The sequence below is a fragment of the Hyla sarda genome, chromosome 2, assembly GCF_029499605.1.
Source record: "Hyla sarda isolate aHylSar1 chromosome 2, aHylSar1.hap1, whole genome shotgun sequence".
NCBI lineage: Eukaryota > Metazoa > Chordata > Amphibia > Anura > Hylidae > Hyla > Hyla sarda.
In genome coordinates this window covers 218,840,377-218,858,891 of record NC_079190.1, presented here as the reverse complement: position 1 = coordinate 218,858,891, position 18,515 = coordinate 218,840,377, and the positions used below count along the sequence as shown (strand labels likewise).

Below are 18,515 nucleotides of genomic sequence, written 5' to 3'. Positions count from 1 at the left end.
ATGAATAAACATAAAAAAAAATATATATGGATGGATATATATATACATTATCTCTATTATAATAAACACTTGTGCTTTAAAGATTTGATTGGTCATATTTAGGGGTTTATTGGGCAAGAGGCATGTTTTGGATTTTTATTAGTCACAGATTTATGTCACAATTTTGAAAAAAATTATAGAAGTCCAAAATTCTAGCCACCACTGGGCATGCTTTATATTGTGTTACTACAGATAATTTTTGTTTTGCAGAAAATCCCAATGCTTTTTTATCATTTTTTATTTTTCAGTATTATATATTACTTAATTAAAGAATGCTAAAACATAGCTATAAGGTGCAATCCAATGCTGCAGTTATTGTGACCTTATCTCAATTATTTGCCTATTGGTAAAAGGGTGTCGTGTGTGTGTGTGTACCCCCAGCCTGAAGCAGTTTTTTGTTTACAATGGATAGCATAGATCTTTTTTTTTTTTTTCTCCAGGGCTGAGACTAATGGTTCTTGTTTGTATAGAATAATGCTACACAGGCACATTTGTTAATCTTGTGTAAGTAAAAAGAATTGATTGGTTTCTGAAAATGTGAAATGTTAAGGGAATAACTAGGTCAGTCTTAATGGGCAGCAGTAATATTCAGAAATGTGATGGACAAGTACAAGGTCATTGACTGTTAGTTAATAATATGTTTTCAGATATCATGTGGAATTATTGTTCATATCATTTGATTGTAACTTGGGTTTCTATTCACCATTCCTTCTAGGTTTACTGAAGACTGTAGAACAGTCCTGGAATGGAACTACTCAGATGAAGACCTCTAGAAGTCAAGAACAAACTGGGTTAGTGCTTTTTATTTATTAAGGATCATTTAACCCCTTGAGGACATGCGACCTAAATGTACAGCACTGAAGCGTGCACAGAAGCTGTGCTTGCTACATAGCAGGTGAGCTCTGGCTGCGATCAGCAGCCGGGGACTTAAAGGAGAACTCCAGACCATAAAAATTGTCCCCCATAGTGCCGGCAGTAAAAAAAAATAAAGATGTACATACCTTCCTCCGCTCCCCCAGGCCTCCGGTAACCGGCTCCTGTCTCCGCCGCGATCCACTTCCTGATTGCCAGTGGTCGGATGAATCAGCCAATCACCAGCCGCAGCACAGTCCGACTCGGCCGACGATAGACTAAGCGGCAGTGTGAAAACGCTTCAGGACACAAAATTCTTCACTACACCGGCACCTGCGGCCGGGGCCGAAAACGTCACATTGCCGCTCAGCCTATCGCTAGCCGAGTCGGACTGCGCTGCGGCTGGTGATTGGCTGATTCATCCGACCACCCGCAACTAGGAAGTGGATCGCGGCGGAGACCGGAGCCAGTTACCGGAGGCCCCGGGGGAGCGGAGGGAGGTATGTACATCTTTATATTTTTTTACTGCCGGCACTATGGGGGACAATTTTTATGGTCTGGAGTGCTCCTTTAATAATAATGGGCAGACATCAGCATTTACGCTGATGTCCGCTAATAACCCTATAGATGCCGTGATCAATGCCGATCACGGCATCTATAGTGAAATTAGAGGTTCCACACTGTGAAGGGTGTAAACTAAACTTTAAAAAAATACCATTTTTAGTCACTTCATATGTCAGTAAAATTTTATAAAAAGTTCCATCAAAACCAAATTGATACAGACAAAAACTACAGATCAGGGCACAAAAAATGAGCCATCATACTGCCCTGTATACAGAAAAATAATGTTCTTTTCTGACCCCTAAAACTTTTAAAATCAGTCAATATTTTATTTTTATTTTTTTTTACAAAATAAGTATGTTTAAAAAAATTGTACAATCATAAAACATGTAAACATGGGTATCATGTTAATCATATTGACCCACAAAATAAAAAGAACATGTCAAATTTACCATAAAGTGCACTGCTTACAAACAAAACCCCATAAAATGAGCAACTCGTGACGTCATGGCCCGCCCCCTCAATACAAGTCTATAGGAGGGGGGCGTAACATCACGAGGAACGGAGCCGTGACGTCACTATGCTCCGGCCCCTGTATCGCCTGTCATTATGCACCGAGCGAGTTTGCTCTGTGCAGTAATGAAAGCGGGGTGCTGCAGCTGAGATCCCTGGGGTCCCCAGCGGCGGGACAACCGCGATCAGACATCTTATCCCCTATCCTTTGGATAGGGGATAAGATGTCCTGGGACAGAGTACCCCTTTAAGGGGTTAAGGACAATGGATTTTTTATTTTTGCGCTTTAGTTTTTTTTCCTTTTCCCCTTCTAAAAATCATAACTCTTTCAAGTTTCCACCTACAGACGCGTATGAGGGCTTGTTTTTTGCACCACCGATTGAACTTTGTAAAGATATCACTCATTTTACCACAAAATCTACAGTAAAACAAAAAAATTATTATTTATTAACATAAAATAAAAAAATAAAATTTTGGGGGCATCCATTTCTACGCAATGCACTCTTCGGTACAAATGGCACATGATCTTAATTTTGTGGGCCCATTAGCCCATTTTTACCTTAAGGGCTCAGCCATTTTTTGCAATTCTGACCACTGTCACTTTAAGCATTAATAACTCTGGGATGCTTTTACCATTTATTCTGATTCAGAGATTGTTTATTTGTTTTTTCATGACATATTCTACTTTTACATAGTGGTAAATTTTTGTTGTTACTTGCATCCTTTCTTAGTAAAAAATCCCCAAATTTCATTAAAATTTAGCATTTTTCGAACATTGAAACTCTCTGCTTGTATGGAAAATAGACTCACCTAGGGGAATCCAAAAATTACCCTATTTTCCCATATATACATATACTTTATGGTGATCCCACAAGCTTTATTAAATAATAATTAAAGGTGTACTAAATTAACAAAACTACACACAGTTAAAAAGTTAAGCAAGAGAGGCAGCTCGATGTGTATAATATATATTGATATTAATTATATAGATTGGCAGAAAATTCTCTGCTAATATCAGTTGTCACTATTGATTGAGCTGAACGTGCCTGCAGTGCACGTAATGCAATCCGAGCTGCTACTATGCTTGTTGTTTAAAAATATCCCTACTCTGCCCCCCTCAACATGTTTCGCTGCTCCTGCAGCTTTTTCAAGAGGTAGCGGGCACCTCAATGTTGACGTAAAGTGCTCTGAGGGCTCGCAACATGGCTCAAGAGGGAAAGAGTAACTGTGGGATTTTGGAGGGACAATTTTGCTCTCATGGTTTTTGGGGGGCATGTTGCATTTAGGAAGCCTCCATGGTGCCAGAACAGCAAAAAAAAACTTCACATGGCACACTAGTTGGGAAACTACAACCCTCAAGGAACGTAACAAGGCGTATAGTGAGCCTGAACACCTTACAGGTGTTTGACAGGTTTGCTTTGAAGTTGGATGTGAAAATGAAAAATTAGATTTTTAACATTAAAATGATGGTGTTACTCCAAATTTTTCATTTTCACATGGGGTGATGGGAGAAATTGGGCTTTAAATTTTGGGGTCCATTTTCTCCTGAGTAAGGAAATACCCCATATGTGGACGCAAAGTGTTCTGCTGGCGCACTACAGGTCTCAGGACAGAAAAAGCACCATTGGGGTTTTGGAGAGAGAATTTTGCTGAAATGGTTTTTCGGGGGCATGTCGCATTTAGGAAGCCCCGTGGTGCCAGAACCGCAAAAAAAAAAAACACATGGCACAATATTTGGGAAACTACACCCCTCAAGGAATGTAACAAGGGGTATAGTGAGCCTGTACACCCCACAGGTGATTGACAAATTTTTGCTAAAGTTGGACGTGAAAATGAAATTTTTTTTTTCACTAAAATGCTGGTATTACCCCAAATTTTTCATTTTCACAAGGGGTAATAGGAGAAAAAGCCTCCCAAAATTTGTAACACCATTTCTTCTAAGTATGGAAATTCCCCATATGTGGATGTAAAGAGGTCTGCAGGTGCACTACAGGGCTCAGAAGAGAAGGAGCTCCATTGGGCTTTTTGAGAGAGAATTTGGTTGGAATAGAAGTTGGCAGCCATGTGTGTTTACAAAGCCCACCGTGGTACCAGAACAGTGGACCCCCCCCCACGGAATGTAATATGGGGTGCAGTGAGCATTTACACCCCACTGGCATTTGACAGATCTTTGGAACAGTAGGCTGTGCAAATGAAAAATTTAATGTTTCATTTTCATCGACAACTGTTCAAAAAATCTGTCAGACACCTGTGGGGTGTAAATGCTCACTGCACCCCTTATTACATTCAGTGAGGGGTATAGTTTCCAAAATGTGGTCATGTGGGGGGGGGGGGGCGGCACTGTTCTGGCACCAAGGGTGCTTTGTAAATGCACATGGCCTTCAAGTCCAGCTAAATTCTCTCTCCAAAAGCCCAGATACCCATGGGTGGGCAGAGCGGGGAAACTGAACTTTAACCTCCGCCCCCCTTCTGTGATTGGTCGGCCGCTTCTGACCGATCAATCGCAGGTATAGGGAGGGGTGGCACCCCTGCCACCTCACTCCTATCCCTGTCGGACAGCTCCGATCACTCTTATTTTCCGAGTCACCGGAGACCCGTATGACCCGGAATCGCCGCAAATCGTTAGTCTAATGCAGGAGACTGTCTCATGTTGTCCTTTTCCCGAGAATGAGACAACTTGATTTTATTTTATCGCAGGGCACTGATATAATTTAATATTGACTTTTAACCCTATTATATTAAATGTAAATATAAAAGTGAGCGCCATTCATCCATACACAGTTAATGTGTGGTTGGAAATGTCTTGCTCTTTTTAACATTAAGCATGTTCTTCATATCTAGCTGGTTATCATCATTTCTATTGAAAGATAATACATTTACTTTAAATGTTCCAGCCTTGTCATAATTGTATACCTTAGCCTTTAAACTTAGATCAATTCTTTTCATGTTTTCCATTGCATGTTGTGGACAGAATACACACTAGCAAATGTTCCTGAGATGGGAGTTGAATAAATGTATAGCTATGTATATGGTCCTGTCTTTATATTCTGTTATCCTAAAATGGCAGTAGATGCCAGTGCAGCTGTAAATAGACTGGCAGAATATATACACTTCTTAAGGAAAGCTTTGCAGATTGGCATCTTGTTTTTGCCACAGTGACCTGTAACCTAAACAGTGAAGTGCTAAGCAGATTATCACTGTTCTTTCCTCTTTCTCTGTGCAGTATGCTAGTGCTGTGTCCACAGGCTTTTGGGCTTGTTTAGGATATTTTCCATTTCAGTGTTTAATTCTCTTTTCTTGAATTATAAATTAGCCAGTTTATTAACTGTATTTCTCCTTTCTTGCTTGCCTTATTTTTCTTTTCCTTTTACACTACTAACATTATGAATGTTTACAACATCAATACAAACAGAAGCTATGCGCTTTGATAACTGGTACTCCACCTTCTTTTTTCATTCTGTCTAAACTCTGAATGAAACTTGAACTGAATTCTACTTTATGTACAGTATATGATATATTAATCTTAGCTTTTAAAGAATCTTATACTTTGCTTTGACTATGGACACTATTAAAAAGCATTTTATATTCTTTCTTTGTACTTATCATGGTTCAAAAACATTTTATCTCTAGGTCCTAATTAACAATTTTGTTTAGTTATGCTTCTATCTCCACTGAAGCTGGGTGTTTGAGCACTATTTTCTCTCCAAAATTCCTTTTGTTTGCTCTCCTCTCTATCTCCAGTCTGTGTAAGCTGTCTTTCAAGATTTCCCTTCCCTCCTCCACTCAGCTGGTGTGAGCTTGCCCTCCCATGTTGCATCAAAAGACAGACAAACAGGTGGCCGAAGGCCGGTAAAGGGACTCTCCACTCCATGTTAGCTCATCCCCCACGATCATGTTGATGAAGTCCAATGAGCACCCTGGGTCTAAATGGTTAAAGGGGTACTTATCAGACTCTGCACTTGTGTATCTCTGGCTCTCCCATAGAAATGCATTTGGGGGGGTCGACACAGCTCCATGCACTGGCTCCTGATAGTTGCAGACACTCACTGTTATGAAGCAAATTCAGATCCTGCTATCGCTTCAAATTCCGCCCTGATGCTTTAAGTCCCAGGCGGCAAGGGCATATCTGTACTCCTAATGTCCGCAACAGGTTAAAGAGATACTCAGAAAGGTGTTTTTTTTTTCTCAATATTAAATGGGTTGTCCACCATAAGGGGATTTTAGTACTTACCTGCTAGCCAGTAATGGACTTAAGAAGGATCTGTGCTGGTCTTGGGGCTAAATGGCTATGTTGTTATATTACCATAACGCTGTGTCTATCGTTTTGTGAACTGGGTATTTCCTGTTGGATTTCATTCTCAAACTACACATACCATAGTTCCATACTTGTAAGTTAGATGTCACTTTCCTCCCTCCCACACATCAGCCACCCCACACATTGAAACACAAATGAGTTTCTTCCATTAAAAAGACCAGTGTGTTTTTTTAACCGGGGTGCCTACAGCTGTTGCAAAATGATCTCTCCCACTCAGCGGTCGCTCCACCCATTGAATTAGACAGGCTCCCTGTCATCACCCTGCAACCTGGGAAAACCCAAGACCTGGGTAATTTTGTATGCTGTTCAAAAAAAAATTGGGGGGAGAAAATCACAGAAGAATAGCGAGACCACCGTCACACACAAAGGTACAGACACTATATTATGAACTACACTAACTTGGCATAGTCAAATAAAAAAAAACTGGGATACCCCTTGAATGAGGAAACTAATTTTAGACTATTTAACTAAAAGGGGGTGTTTCACCCAGATTTTTTTTATTATTAATTAGAGCCAGATACTGAAACATGTTTTATTCTGCTTCTAATTTCTGATTGTTTTTTATATTTCATTTTTTTGTACATTATTATGGGGCCTGCAATCTTTCCTGAGCAGTTATTAACCCATGGATTAAAGACAAAAATAGACAGGACCTGTCCCATTCACATTGGAAGTGTTACTGGGCATTCTCTGTGACCTTTTTTTTAAATATCATTATACAGGAGGATGAAGCTGATTTTCAGCTATTGTGAATGGTGTCTTCTTATCTATCTACTGGTGTCACCTTTCAGGGTACTTTTGTCTGTGATGAGAAGAAGGGCACTGCCGGGAGTGATCTGTCCAGAACAGGGAGTCTCATCTTAGTTTTCATCCTTGTGGTCAGAATATAAACTGCAAAACTTCGGGATTATTTTAAAATATAAATAGTAAATGGAAAATTGGGAAAAAACATCAAAAACTCTTAAATAAAGTAAACATAAAAAGTTGATTTAAACGAAAGGTTATTTCATACATTCCCTTTAGTGGAGTAGTCTTGTGCAAAAAGCAGCAGGGAGAAGGCAGGGCCAAGGCTTGTTACCTGACACTGCGCTCAGCGTATTACCAGCTGAGGTGGGACATCGCTGTTGTCAGCAATAATAACATCGCAGTGTGATGTTCCGTGCACAGAAAGCAGGAAGAACATCCGAACCGAAAGTACAGAATAGCTATATCGGCGCAACGGAAAGTGAGTTAATGGGATAATAAAAAAAGCACTACAGTACTCCTTTAAAGAGTATTCTGGTGAGGTGCAATTCTAGCTAAATAAGTCCCATGCCAAAAGTTAAACACTGTTATTCTCTACAGTAAACCCCTTAGTGGCGCACTCACATTTGCAAAAAAAAGTAGTATTTTATGGGGTGGTCCTTTCAAAGAAAACATTATACAAAATGCAGGTTTAATGGAGCCAGCAAACACATACACTGTGGGAGATTAGCTCCGTAGAGCCAGGCATGTAGCAGTCAAGGACACAGAAGTGTAGTTCAAACAGGGCTTCTACTGTTTTTTTAATTTCATCAAACAAAATAAAGCCTTCACACTCAACCACAAAAAAATATTAATCATACAAGCGCTAAATATAAAATAATCTTCCCCATCTATAGAGGTAGTTTACTCCCAACCACCCAACCAAACAGCTGTCAAATGAAGGGAATGAAAGGCTCCACCACCACCCTGCCTTTCATTGCATAAAAATCCAGGCCCAAAAACTGTCTTTAACAAAGTCCCCAGCAGCCATGGTCTGCTAGGGTTTAAACTATTCCTGGATATTTCTATTACCAAGCTTTTCCTAGATGAAAAATGTGCTTCCTGATAGCTACATATGACAGGTACCTTAGAGAAATATAGCAATCCCCAACTACCATTCCTGTCACTATCTCACAATACATTAACACAAATAATGATGAGGCTAAAAATTCATGTCTTTTATCAAGTGAAATTATTTTCCCCCAGCATGGGATACCCTCTCTCATTCCTTGATTCTTCATAGGTCCCCAGCAAGGCTATCTATCTCATATCCCAGTCTGTTTCACAATCTTATTTCTAGTCCCCAGCATTGTTCTTCTTATTCCTAGTCTACAGTATGGCTTCCCATTTTAATCCTGGCCAAGCATGGCTCCCCTCTTATGCCTAGTCCCCAGAATGGCTTCCATCACATTTCTAGTCCATAGCATGGCTCCCCATCTTATTACTGGCCCTGCATGCATGGCTTGCCACCTATTCCTGGTCTGAAGTATGGTCTACCATCTCAAAATCCCCAAAACACTTGAATGGGGTTATCTGTGGAACAGGAAAGGTGTCTTGCACTCCTCTGAGCTCAATAACTTCTTATCTAGCTTAAAGGAAGTGGGCTGAGACAGTGGGGCAGTACTATATAAAGCACATGGTTCCTACATTGGCTGCCACATGTGGATGTGGTTTCACCTCCATTCAGTGATAAGTTAATGGTGGACAAACACAATATGAAATTTAGCATGTCGTTAACCCTTTAAGGACCAAGCCCATTTTCACCTTAAGGACCAGGCCAATTTTATTTTTGCGTTTTCATTTTTTCCTCCTCGCCTTCTAAAATCCATAACTCTTTTATATTTCCATCTACAGACCCATATAAAGGCTTGTCTTTTGAGTGACCAATTGTACTTTGTAATGAAACCTCTCATTTGACCATAAAATGTACCTCAGGAACTGGTCACAGCAGGAAAAATTAACAGCTTTAAAACAGGGTTAGATACATTCCTGGAACAAAATAACATTAATGCTTATGAAGAAATATAAAATCCCATCCCTTCCCCAATATCTCGCCACACCCCTACCCTTCAATTCCCTGGTTGAACTTGATGGACGTATGTCTTTTTTCAACCGTTCTAACTATGTAACCCCCCCAAAAAAAAAATTGGGGAGGAAATTTAAATGAAAACCAAAATTTTGCACATTTTGGAGGGGTTCGTTTTCACACTATACACTTTACGGTAAAAATTACATGTGTTCTTTATTCTGTGGGTCAATACGATTTAAATGATACTCATGGCTAGATATTTTTATATTTTTGTACTGCTTAAAAAAAAAATCTAACTTTTTGTACAAAATCAATGATCTAAAATCGCCCTATTTTGACCACCTATAACTTTTTCATTTTTCCGTATATAGGGCTGTATGAGGGCTAATTTTTTGCGCCGTCATCTGTACTTTTTTTTAGATACCACATTTGCATATATAAAACTTTTAGATAATTTTTTATATTTTTTTTTAACAAAATGTGACAAAAAAAACAGCATTTTTGGACTTTAAAAAAAAAATTTACGTTTACGCCATTCACCGTACGGGATCATTAACATTATATTTTGATAGTTCGGACATTTACGCATGCGGTGATACCAAATATGTTTTTTTTTTTTTTTTAATTTACGCTTTTTGGGGGTAAAATGGACAATTTTCTTTTTTATTGGGGGAGTGGATTTTTCACTTTTTTTTTGCTTTTTATTTTTACATTTTTCAACTTTTTTTTTTACACTTTTTATGTCCCCATAGGGGACTATCTATAGCAATCCTTTGATTGCTAATACTGTGCAGTGCTATGTATAGGACATAGCACTGATCAGTATTATCGGTGATCTTCTGCTCTGGTCGATCTCAGACCAGAGCAGAAGACCCCGGGAGACGGCCGGAGCCAGGTGAGGGGACCTCCATCCGCCATGCTGGATGACCGGATCGCTGCGGCAGTGCTGCGGGCGATCCGATCATCCATTCAAAGTGCCGCAGATGCCGTGATCTGTATTGATCACGGCATCTGAGGGGTTAATGGCGGACATTGCGGGCGGGTCCCCAGCTGCTGCTAGCAGCCGGAACCTGCCATGTATAACGCGAGCACTGTTCCGATGCTCGCGGTCATACACAGGACATAAATGTACATTTACGTCCGTGGTCGTTAAGGGGTTAAATATTTTTTTTGATTTATAAGTGCAGGACCATGGAAAACCACACACAGTCCCATGCTCTCTTCATCCATCCATCCATCCATCCATCCATGATAATTGTTCGGCTTCATGTGACCAATTTCCCATTTTTTTTCCCTAAGAACTAGACCCTTAAGAGTGTGTTCACACTGCGGAATTCCCGTGGGAACCATCAGTGTGAATGGGTCTTACGCGAGACCCATTCACACTGCAGAATTTCAGCGGCGGACAATTCCGCCGCTGAAGTTGTTCAGCGCAAAGGAAGAACATGAGCGAAAGTTCATGAGCACTGCATAGCCATCGGCGATGGTGCAGTGGCGCGCGGTCCTACCGCCAAAGTATTTTCGACTGCGGCTGCCAGACGGAATCTCCGCTCGCTTATTTCAGAGAGCGGAGATTCTGCAGTGTGAACATACCCTAATACTGCACACATTCTTTATTCACTTAGCACCATAACCAGTTTTGGTGGCACCTTATTTTTTTAAATGTTTTCTTTCCCTTCCAAGAACCATAACTATATTGTTTCCTCTCACCATATGAAGGGTTGAAAACTTGTGATATGTTTATTTTACAAGCTAATCCTGCTTTTTACCTCTCCACAATGTCCTCCCTGGCCTGGTGAGATTATTTGTCGTCATCCCTGGCCTGTTTTGCGAATTCCATGCTGCTGTTAGCTCAGAAGTGCTTTCTAAGGCCTTTACAAAACAGGTGTATTTTTACTGGCAACCCCTATTTACTAACTGTCTCTTTTGAAGGTACAGTAGTTGGTCACACCAGATCTTTGTTAAAGGTTTTACAGTAAAGGGGGTGAATACATATTTCACTTAACACTTTTCAGATTTTAATCTTAAAGAATAGTTTACTCTGCACACAGGATCTGTATGGCAAATACATATCCCGTGTGCCAAGTATACTCTCTTCTTGGTGAGTGATTTCTGCTGGCTGTTTGGTCGTGTTCACTGGGTATAATTTTGCTACTTGAAATGTCTGTTGACCTGTGGAACTGTTCCTATTTATAATAGCAGAGTGGTACAGACAAAATGTAGAAAAGTCCGAGGGGAGTAAAGACTTATGCAAGGCACTGAATATGGAACATAGTTCAGAGACCCTGTAGGATTTATAGCATGCAATCGTGTTGGAACATATTTACAAAGTTGTTCACAATACTCCTGCTGTGGAAATCTTCTTCATTGTCATATAAAAAGGAAGTTTTTGTCCTGAGGGGGGGTTGGATAAGCACTAAATAAATCAAAGAAAAAGGGCCTGGTCATTTTCAAAGAGAATATCCCACACTGGTCCTATAGCATACCAGAATGGTCAAAAAAGAAAACATCTGGGCGATTCTAAAAGATTTAGTCACAGGTGGGTCATGTTTGTCTTTAATAGACCCCAGGCAGCTACGTAATAAAATGCCATGCAGTCTAGTCAAGGTTTGTTTGGCCACCGAAGAAGAGATGTATTTTATCTAACAGCATTCTTCAGAGTTTTATTGTAGGTAAACTAAAGATGATGAGACATACTAAGCAGGGCAAGAAGAACAGTCATTAGTTTTTTAGATTAAAAAAGTTGCTCTGTGTTTATTAAAACATTATTTTTATAGGAAAGTAGTATAAGTACTTTAAGCTAAATATTATGATTAAATATCAAAACAAAATTTTGCCATAGCACTTGAGTCTGGAATCTCACAGGGGCACTATATTATCACTGCACCGTAGGTCATAAATCTAGAGTTGTCTCTCCACTTTCAGTATGCTGTTAGAAACTAAGCAGCAGTATGCTTTGTAGTGTGCCCCATAAGTTATTTAGGAAGAAATCCCAAACATTCACATGGCATGCAGATAGCAAACTGATTGACCCAGGGTGTAAAAAATTTAATTTAAAGATTGAAATCTACAGCAACATTTGCATATAATACATTTGAATTTTACTGCAGAATTGCAGTTATATCTATCTATTGCTAATGGCACATTCAGATATGGTTAAGTAACATTTTATGTAATACATTTTTTTTAGATTGGCGATAGATATAAGTATTAGCAGGGGCTAAAAAGTATCCAGATTGATATTGGTTAATAAACTAAAATTATTGCTTTAAGGTAGGGTCACAGGTAGCACATCCGCAGCATATTTCACGCTCACTGTCACTAAAGTGAGCTTCCTGTTGTGCCTGTGTGTCCTGTATGTCTGCTCATAGCAGCAATCCACCGCTATGAGCAGACACACAGGGATCTGTGAGTCTGTAGTAAACTGCGAGCTCATGCAAAGTTTATTCTCAGACATCACAGCCGCTTTTGGCCTAGCTCAGGGAGCAGGGGGAGCGACCACAATGTCTGTGAGTAAACTGCTTGTGCGTGCAATTTACTATAGACTCGTAGATCCCTGTGTGTCTGCTCGTAACAAAGGATTGCTGCTACGAGCAGACATGCAGGACACATGGGCACATCAAGAAGCTCACTCTAGTGACTCAGCGGCACATCTGCAGTGGGAAAAACTCTGCGTATGCGCTTTCTGTGACCCTACCTTTATAGGAGATATAAGTAAACTCTCTTGCCAATGATAAACCTTGACCTTTGACATGTTGACAAGTTTAATAAAGCGACAATTGCACTTTAAAGCTTAATTTTGAAGCTATTTTATTCACCCCTTCCCATTATTGGGCAGCCATTGAAAAACTTTTGAACATTTTCATCGTGGGCTGCACTGGCACCCATATTCATACACATATTGTACGAACTGAACATGTTCCATAAGAATATCTTTTTGGCATATCTATGACCTTATTTGGAAATGGACAGCCTGCAAAAATTTGAATACTGCATGGATTTAATGGGACTCCTTGGCAGATGTATACAACTATATGGTACATCGCTGCATAAGGCCAGTGGAAATGTCAAGAAATATTCTGAACATACACCACAATTGGTCACACTCGTGACCACCAAGATCCTATTTTGCCATCCACCAATTTATATTAAAACGTAACTTTTAATGCCTCAATACACGATTAAAATGTTTCTGCCATTAAGTTCTCATTGTGTTTACTGTCCATGCATAATTACAGCTTTGCTGCAAATAGTAATTGATTATCATTGAGTGGGGTATGGCTGCAGTCCATACCTAACGCACTAGATTAGAGCTATGGCAGAGTAAATAAAAATCTTAGACACATGCACCCGTCCGACCTTTCGCAACAGCAGTGGCTTTGTCTAGGACTTTTCGGCAAATATCTATCGAAAACTATCGAAAAGAAAAATTATCAATGATAGGATTATAGGATTTCAAGTAAAAATAATTTCCAAACAATTGGTAAAATTGCAGCTTAGACTGAGCTCTGTGTTTTCCACATTAGATGATTTTTACATTATCATTATTATTATTATTATTATTATTATTATGAATAGTGTTTAATCTTTTATCGTTTTGCTCTTGTAGGAGGAAACGATATCCACAGCACACGGACAATAATGTTTCTAAATAAGGTTTTCCATTATGGCGATCTAAACCGAAGAATCCCATGTCTGCAAGTCTTAAAGTGAAAGAGGACTTGCATGTTTCTACCTACCATTACAATGTGGGTGAATAACGAAAACAAGAAAAAAAGGAGAAAAAAATATTTGTTAGTAGCTTTTTTCTGTACATAACTGTGCAATAACTGGACATCTTAATTGTGGTTTGGGGATAAAAATAAATCATGTTGGCAATGCAGGATTTTATGGAAAATCAGGATTTGCTAGTTTTTATGTAATGTGAAGAGATCCTCAGTCCCTGTTGGTGCTGACATACACATGAAATGATGTAACTTCAGGGAAGGCTACAACATGCTTTAACAACCTGTCATCATGGGGAAAGGAGACGCTTCCTGCTTACAATAATCTGTAGTCATCTTGTATAAAGGCAGTTTAAAGACTACATCCATGTTCAATGTATGCTATTCTGCTATTGCCAAAAATACATGCTTTGATCAGCTAGATCACTGCTGATTTACAGGTTGTGTAATTTCCTTCAGCTATGACACTGAGAAGCTGTGACATTCACTGTGTGAAGTTTTAAGCAGTCTCACTTCTTCCTTACTGTGTATGTATCTTTTAAGAGAGCTCTGGTGTGTCCTTCATTCATTTCACCATATCAGCACAAACGCTGTGTTCTGAGGTGCCTAGATTTTAGCACTGTAAATTGTGTGTGCAAGTGGTGGAAAGTAAGTAGTAATGCTTTGTGGGGTCAATGGCTGCTTTGTTGCAGATGGGTTTTATAGCTTCTATATTTGATTATATAGTGGATGACTCATAGAGGGCTATACAGCACACTACTTACATAGTGGACTTTCTTAATGATCAGATATGACTCAGATATTGGACCTATGGGTCTACACAAAATATTTTAGAATTTGGGCTTTCTCAAGGGATGCAGCTTGATTTTGCTTGTTAAAATGAATTCTCATAAAGCATTTGTTAAACAGTGCTGCTTTTGTAATTAGAAATCACAACTGAAGCTTCAGTTTTATCCGTGAACCATCTAAATCTCCACACAGTTGTTAATGTAATTGTCATGTCATCTGTCTGATTTAGGGGAAGAATAGTATATAGTGTACTGGTCTTCATCGCCTTCATTTTAGTAAATTTAAGACTTTCTTAGTTCCTGCTTACTTCATGGAGTGTGCTATGCAATGGTGAGGAAATTGATATATGCAGGATTTTACAATTTTTTTTATTTTATTTAAAAGAGAATCTGTTAACTATAAATTGCATTCCAAACTGCTGACACTGTTAAATAATTTGTAAAGGCAAGAAGACACATGGTACATTTCATAGGTCTGTGCTTCCATAATGTAGAAAAATGCATTTATTCTCTATTGCAGGCATAGGCAACCTTCGGCACTGCTGATGTTTTGGACTACATCTCCCATGATGCTTTGGCATTCTTTTGGCTGTAAGAGCATCATGGGAGATGTAGTCCAAAACATCTGCAGTGCCGAATGTTGCCTATGCCTGCTCTATTGTAAAGAGTCAAAGGGGTTCCCAAGCCACTGACGTGCTGAGTGCTTAAACACTTCCTTGATGTCTGTCCCTCTTTTCCCTGTTCCTGCTTGATTAACAATCAGCTGGAAGCCGAGCCCTGTTTTTCAGATTTCACACATGCCCAAACTTTGTATGCACAGCGGCGGAACAAGATTTGGTGGCTCAGTCCTGACCTGTTAAGCAGGATCCGGAATGGGAGGGGGTTGTAAAGGTGTTCCAGCCCCCAGCACTTTAGAAGCTTGGGAACACCTCTTTTTGTACGGGAGAATAAAGGCATTTTTCTGTTATGAAAGCAGATACATGAAAGGTACTGTATGTCTCCCTGTCCTAACATCTATCTAACAGTGTCAGCAGTTTGGAACTTTAATTGTAGCTCACAGATTCCCCTTTAGCAGAATAGTATTAGTAATAAAGGTTCCACTTTAAAAGCTTGTTGTTTCTCCCTTGTTCCAGACTTTAGTTATAGTTGATATATAGTTATTTCACCAGCTATGTCCAAAGTTAATATATAGTTATTTCACCAGTAATGTCCAAAGCCTTAGACTGCATTCCCACCACGATTTGACCTTCCAATGCACAGATACGATTTTGGAAGCTCAAATCACCTCAAATCGTATCTGTGCACAGACAGGTACTGACAGATACGGAGCCATTAATTATTAAGGGGCTGTGGACCCCATCATAGTCAGCTAGTGACTACGATCTGATCATTTTCTCGGGGGATCAGATTTTTGACTCGGACTGAAAATCGCGGTCTGCCACGAAAATGACCAGATTGTAGTCACTAGCTGACTACGATCGGGTCCGCAGCCCCTTAATAATTAATGGCTCCGTATCTGTCAGTACCTGTCTGTGCACAGATACGATTTCAGGCGATTTGAGCTTCCAAAATCGTATCTGTGTATTGGAGGGTCAGATCGTGGTGGGAATGGAGCCTTAATCTTATATCTACTTCACAATGCAGTACATGTCACTCTGTTATCTGGTGACAATACATAGATATGTGGTATGCTTCCTTGGGGGGAACCTATTAGTACATGCAAAGGACTAAAATAAGGTTGTATGTGATTAATACTTTGTAAGAAATGTTGCTTAGAATGCTTTCACATTGTTGTTTCTTTTTTCCAATGTTTGCCTTAAATGCATAAAAGGGACTGCTTCCACACTATAAATAATCTATTGAAGGGTAAAATGTTGCCCACTGTTTTGTCATACTTGGATATACTGTATGTCATGCCACCAAGATGTATAGGAATGTGTACACTTGTTATACTACTGAGTAGACTCATTGTACAGAAAAAAATGCAAGATATCTTACTGTAATTAATTAATATATTCTATATTTAAGGAGCTATTATTTTGCAGAACATCTTGAAATAAGTTTGACCAAATATATTATTCAGTTTTACTTTTTGTTGAAATGTATTCCTGTTTAGAGTGGGTTCTGATTTTTAACAATATTTGTATATGAGTGGAATTTTTAAAGAATAAAAGACAATTATATTACATTTCGTCCAGGTTAAATTATTTTACATACAGATTACACGGTTGACTGATACTGTATTAGAACATGCTATTTTTCAGAGAGAGATTTCTACTTTTGAGATACTATGATATACTATTTCTGTGTGTTAGATATTTCTGGCATGAAGGCTCAAACACTGATAGTCAAAACTGCTAAAGCATTAAATAGCTCACTGTAATGTCCAATATGCTAATAATTATCACATGGAATCGTTAATTGACAATTAGAGTATGAACACAACATAAAATGTGGTAGTCAATGAAAATGTTACCATTAAGACAAAGTAATACATATATATAAAAAAAGTATATGTTAGTGAGCGCTGGATGGGACTTTATATCCAAAGTTGAATGCGTATCTATATAGAGTGTGCATAAGGGGACATGGTGAAATGCCACTTATATGCGGGGACGTAATAGTCAATGCTATAAAATAGAGTAACTGAATAGCAGTATCAAAAAAAAGGTAATACTACTGGAAAATGTAGGGAAACCTTAGTAAATACCGTGGAAAGTAAATTGTAGGGAATTAAAACCCTCAAAGAAACCTACACTCCACTCTTAGTAAATGAGGGCCAATGTGTGGGACACAGTCCTATATGTTAGTACTATGTGCACTCCTAGTCTCCCGTTAGAAGATCCTTTTTAATGCGTACCTTCTGATAAATATGGGCCAGGGGTGGAACCCTAAAAACAATGCATAGTCCTCCTTATGCTGTGTATATTAGTGATAGACCCTTGATGTATTAATCAGGCACATGGGGGGGGGGGGGGATCATTTCTATATATGATGTCAATTTATCCTCCTATTCTGTATAATAAAAACAGCAAGTCTGTGTAAGAGTTCCGATGCTGTCCTGAGAGCATGAGGAAACATGCACGGATGATCTGAGCAATACCTGGTACCTTAATATCAGATAATGTCTGCAAGATCATCGGTCCTATTTCTGTTGGATAGAAGAGGTCCTGTCGGCAAGCAGTAAGTGGGAGTCACGGGAGAACACCCCGGCCAGTGGCGTCTAGACCATGAGAATTGACTGATGGTTTCTGCTGTGTAGTGACTACGGTGGTCAGGGAGGACCAAAATTCCAACGCGTTTCAGAAAACAGCAAGGTATTCCTTCGTCAGGGTTAGTTGGTAGATTCTCCCTCCAGTTTTTTATATGCTCTCAAGCCGGTTCCCTTTTTAAATATTTGCCGATATATTTCTTATGCTAACGTCCAGATATATCAAATATCAGGCGTCAGAACACTTTTTACGTAAAGAAGGAAATATGCCTGATCAGCAATTTCATTTTATAGGAGATTGTATTTCTTTTATATATATATATATATATATATATATATATATATATATAGAAGATTGTATTTCTTTTAAATATGAGGAGAGTTTTTATAACCAGAAGTGGGGTACCACGATAGGGACCAGGTTTGCGCCCAGCTATTTGAACCTATACTAGGCCCTCTGGGAGGAATCCGCCATCCACCCTGGGGGCAAGCTGGGCTCTGATCTGGTCCAATGGTGCAGGTTTATTGATGAAGTTATTTTTATATAAGGGGGTGGGGGGGGAACCAAAATTGGCTTTGTTTTTAGAGGATTTAAATAAATAAAATAAAAAATTAAAGTTCACTGCTATTTACAGCCAAACTATTTTTTAGATCTAAATAGTAGTATTATTAACAATCAGATCGTCATCAGCACCTTCCA

The 18,515-nt window shown here is 39.2% G+C and overlaps 1 protein-coding gene across 2 annotated transcripts in view; it reads left to right on the top strand.

Moving 5' to 3' along the window:
• ATP2A3 (ATPase sarcoplasmic/endoplasmic reticulum Ca2+ transporting 3) overlaps positions 1 to 16,790 on the top strand; it is a 269,997-nt gene extending 253,207 nt beyond the window's left edge. For both annotated transcript variants that reach the window (XM_056556395.1, XM_056556396.1), the window contains exons 21-22: positions 755 to 830; positions 13,702 to 16,790. In XM_056556395.1, coding sequence (XP_056412370.1) covers positions 755 to 830; positions 13,702 to 13,747 — 122 coding nt within the window. In that variant the 3' untranslated portion in view covers positions 13,748 to 16,790. The remainder of the gene's footprint in view (positions 1 to 754; positions 831 to 13,701) is intronic.
• Positions 16,791 to 18,515: the final 1,725 nt, after the last annotated feature.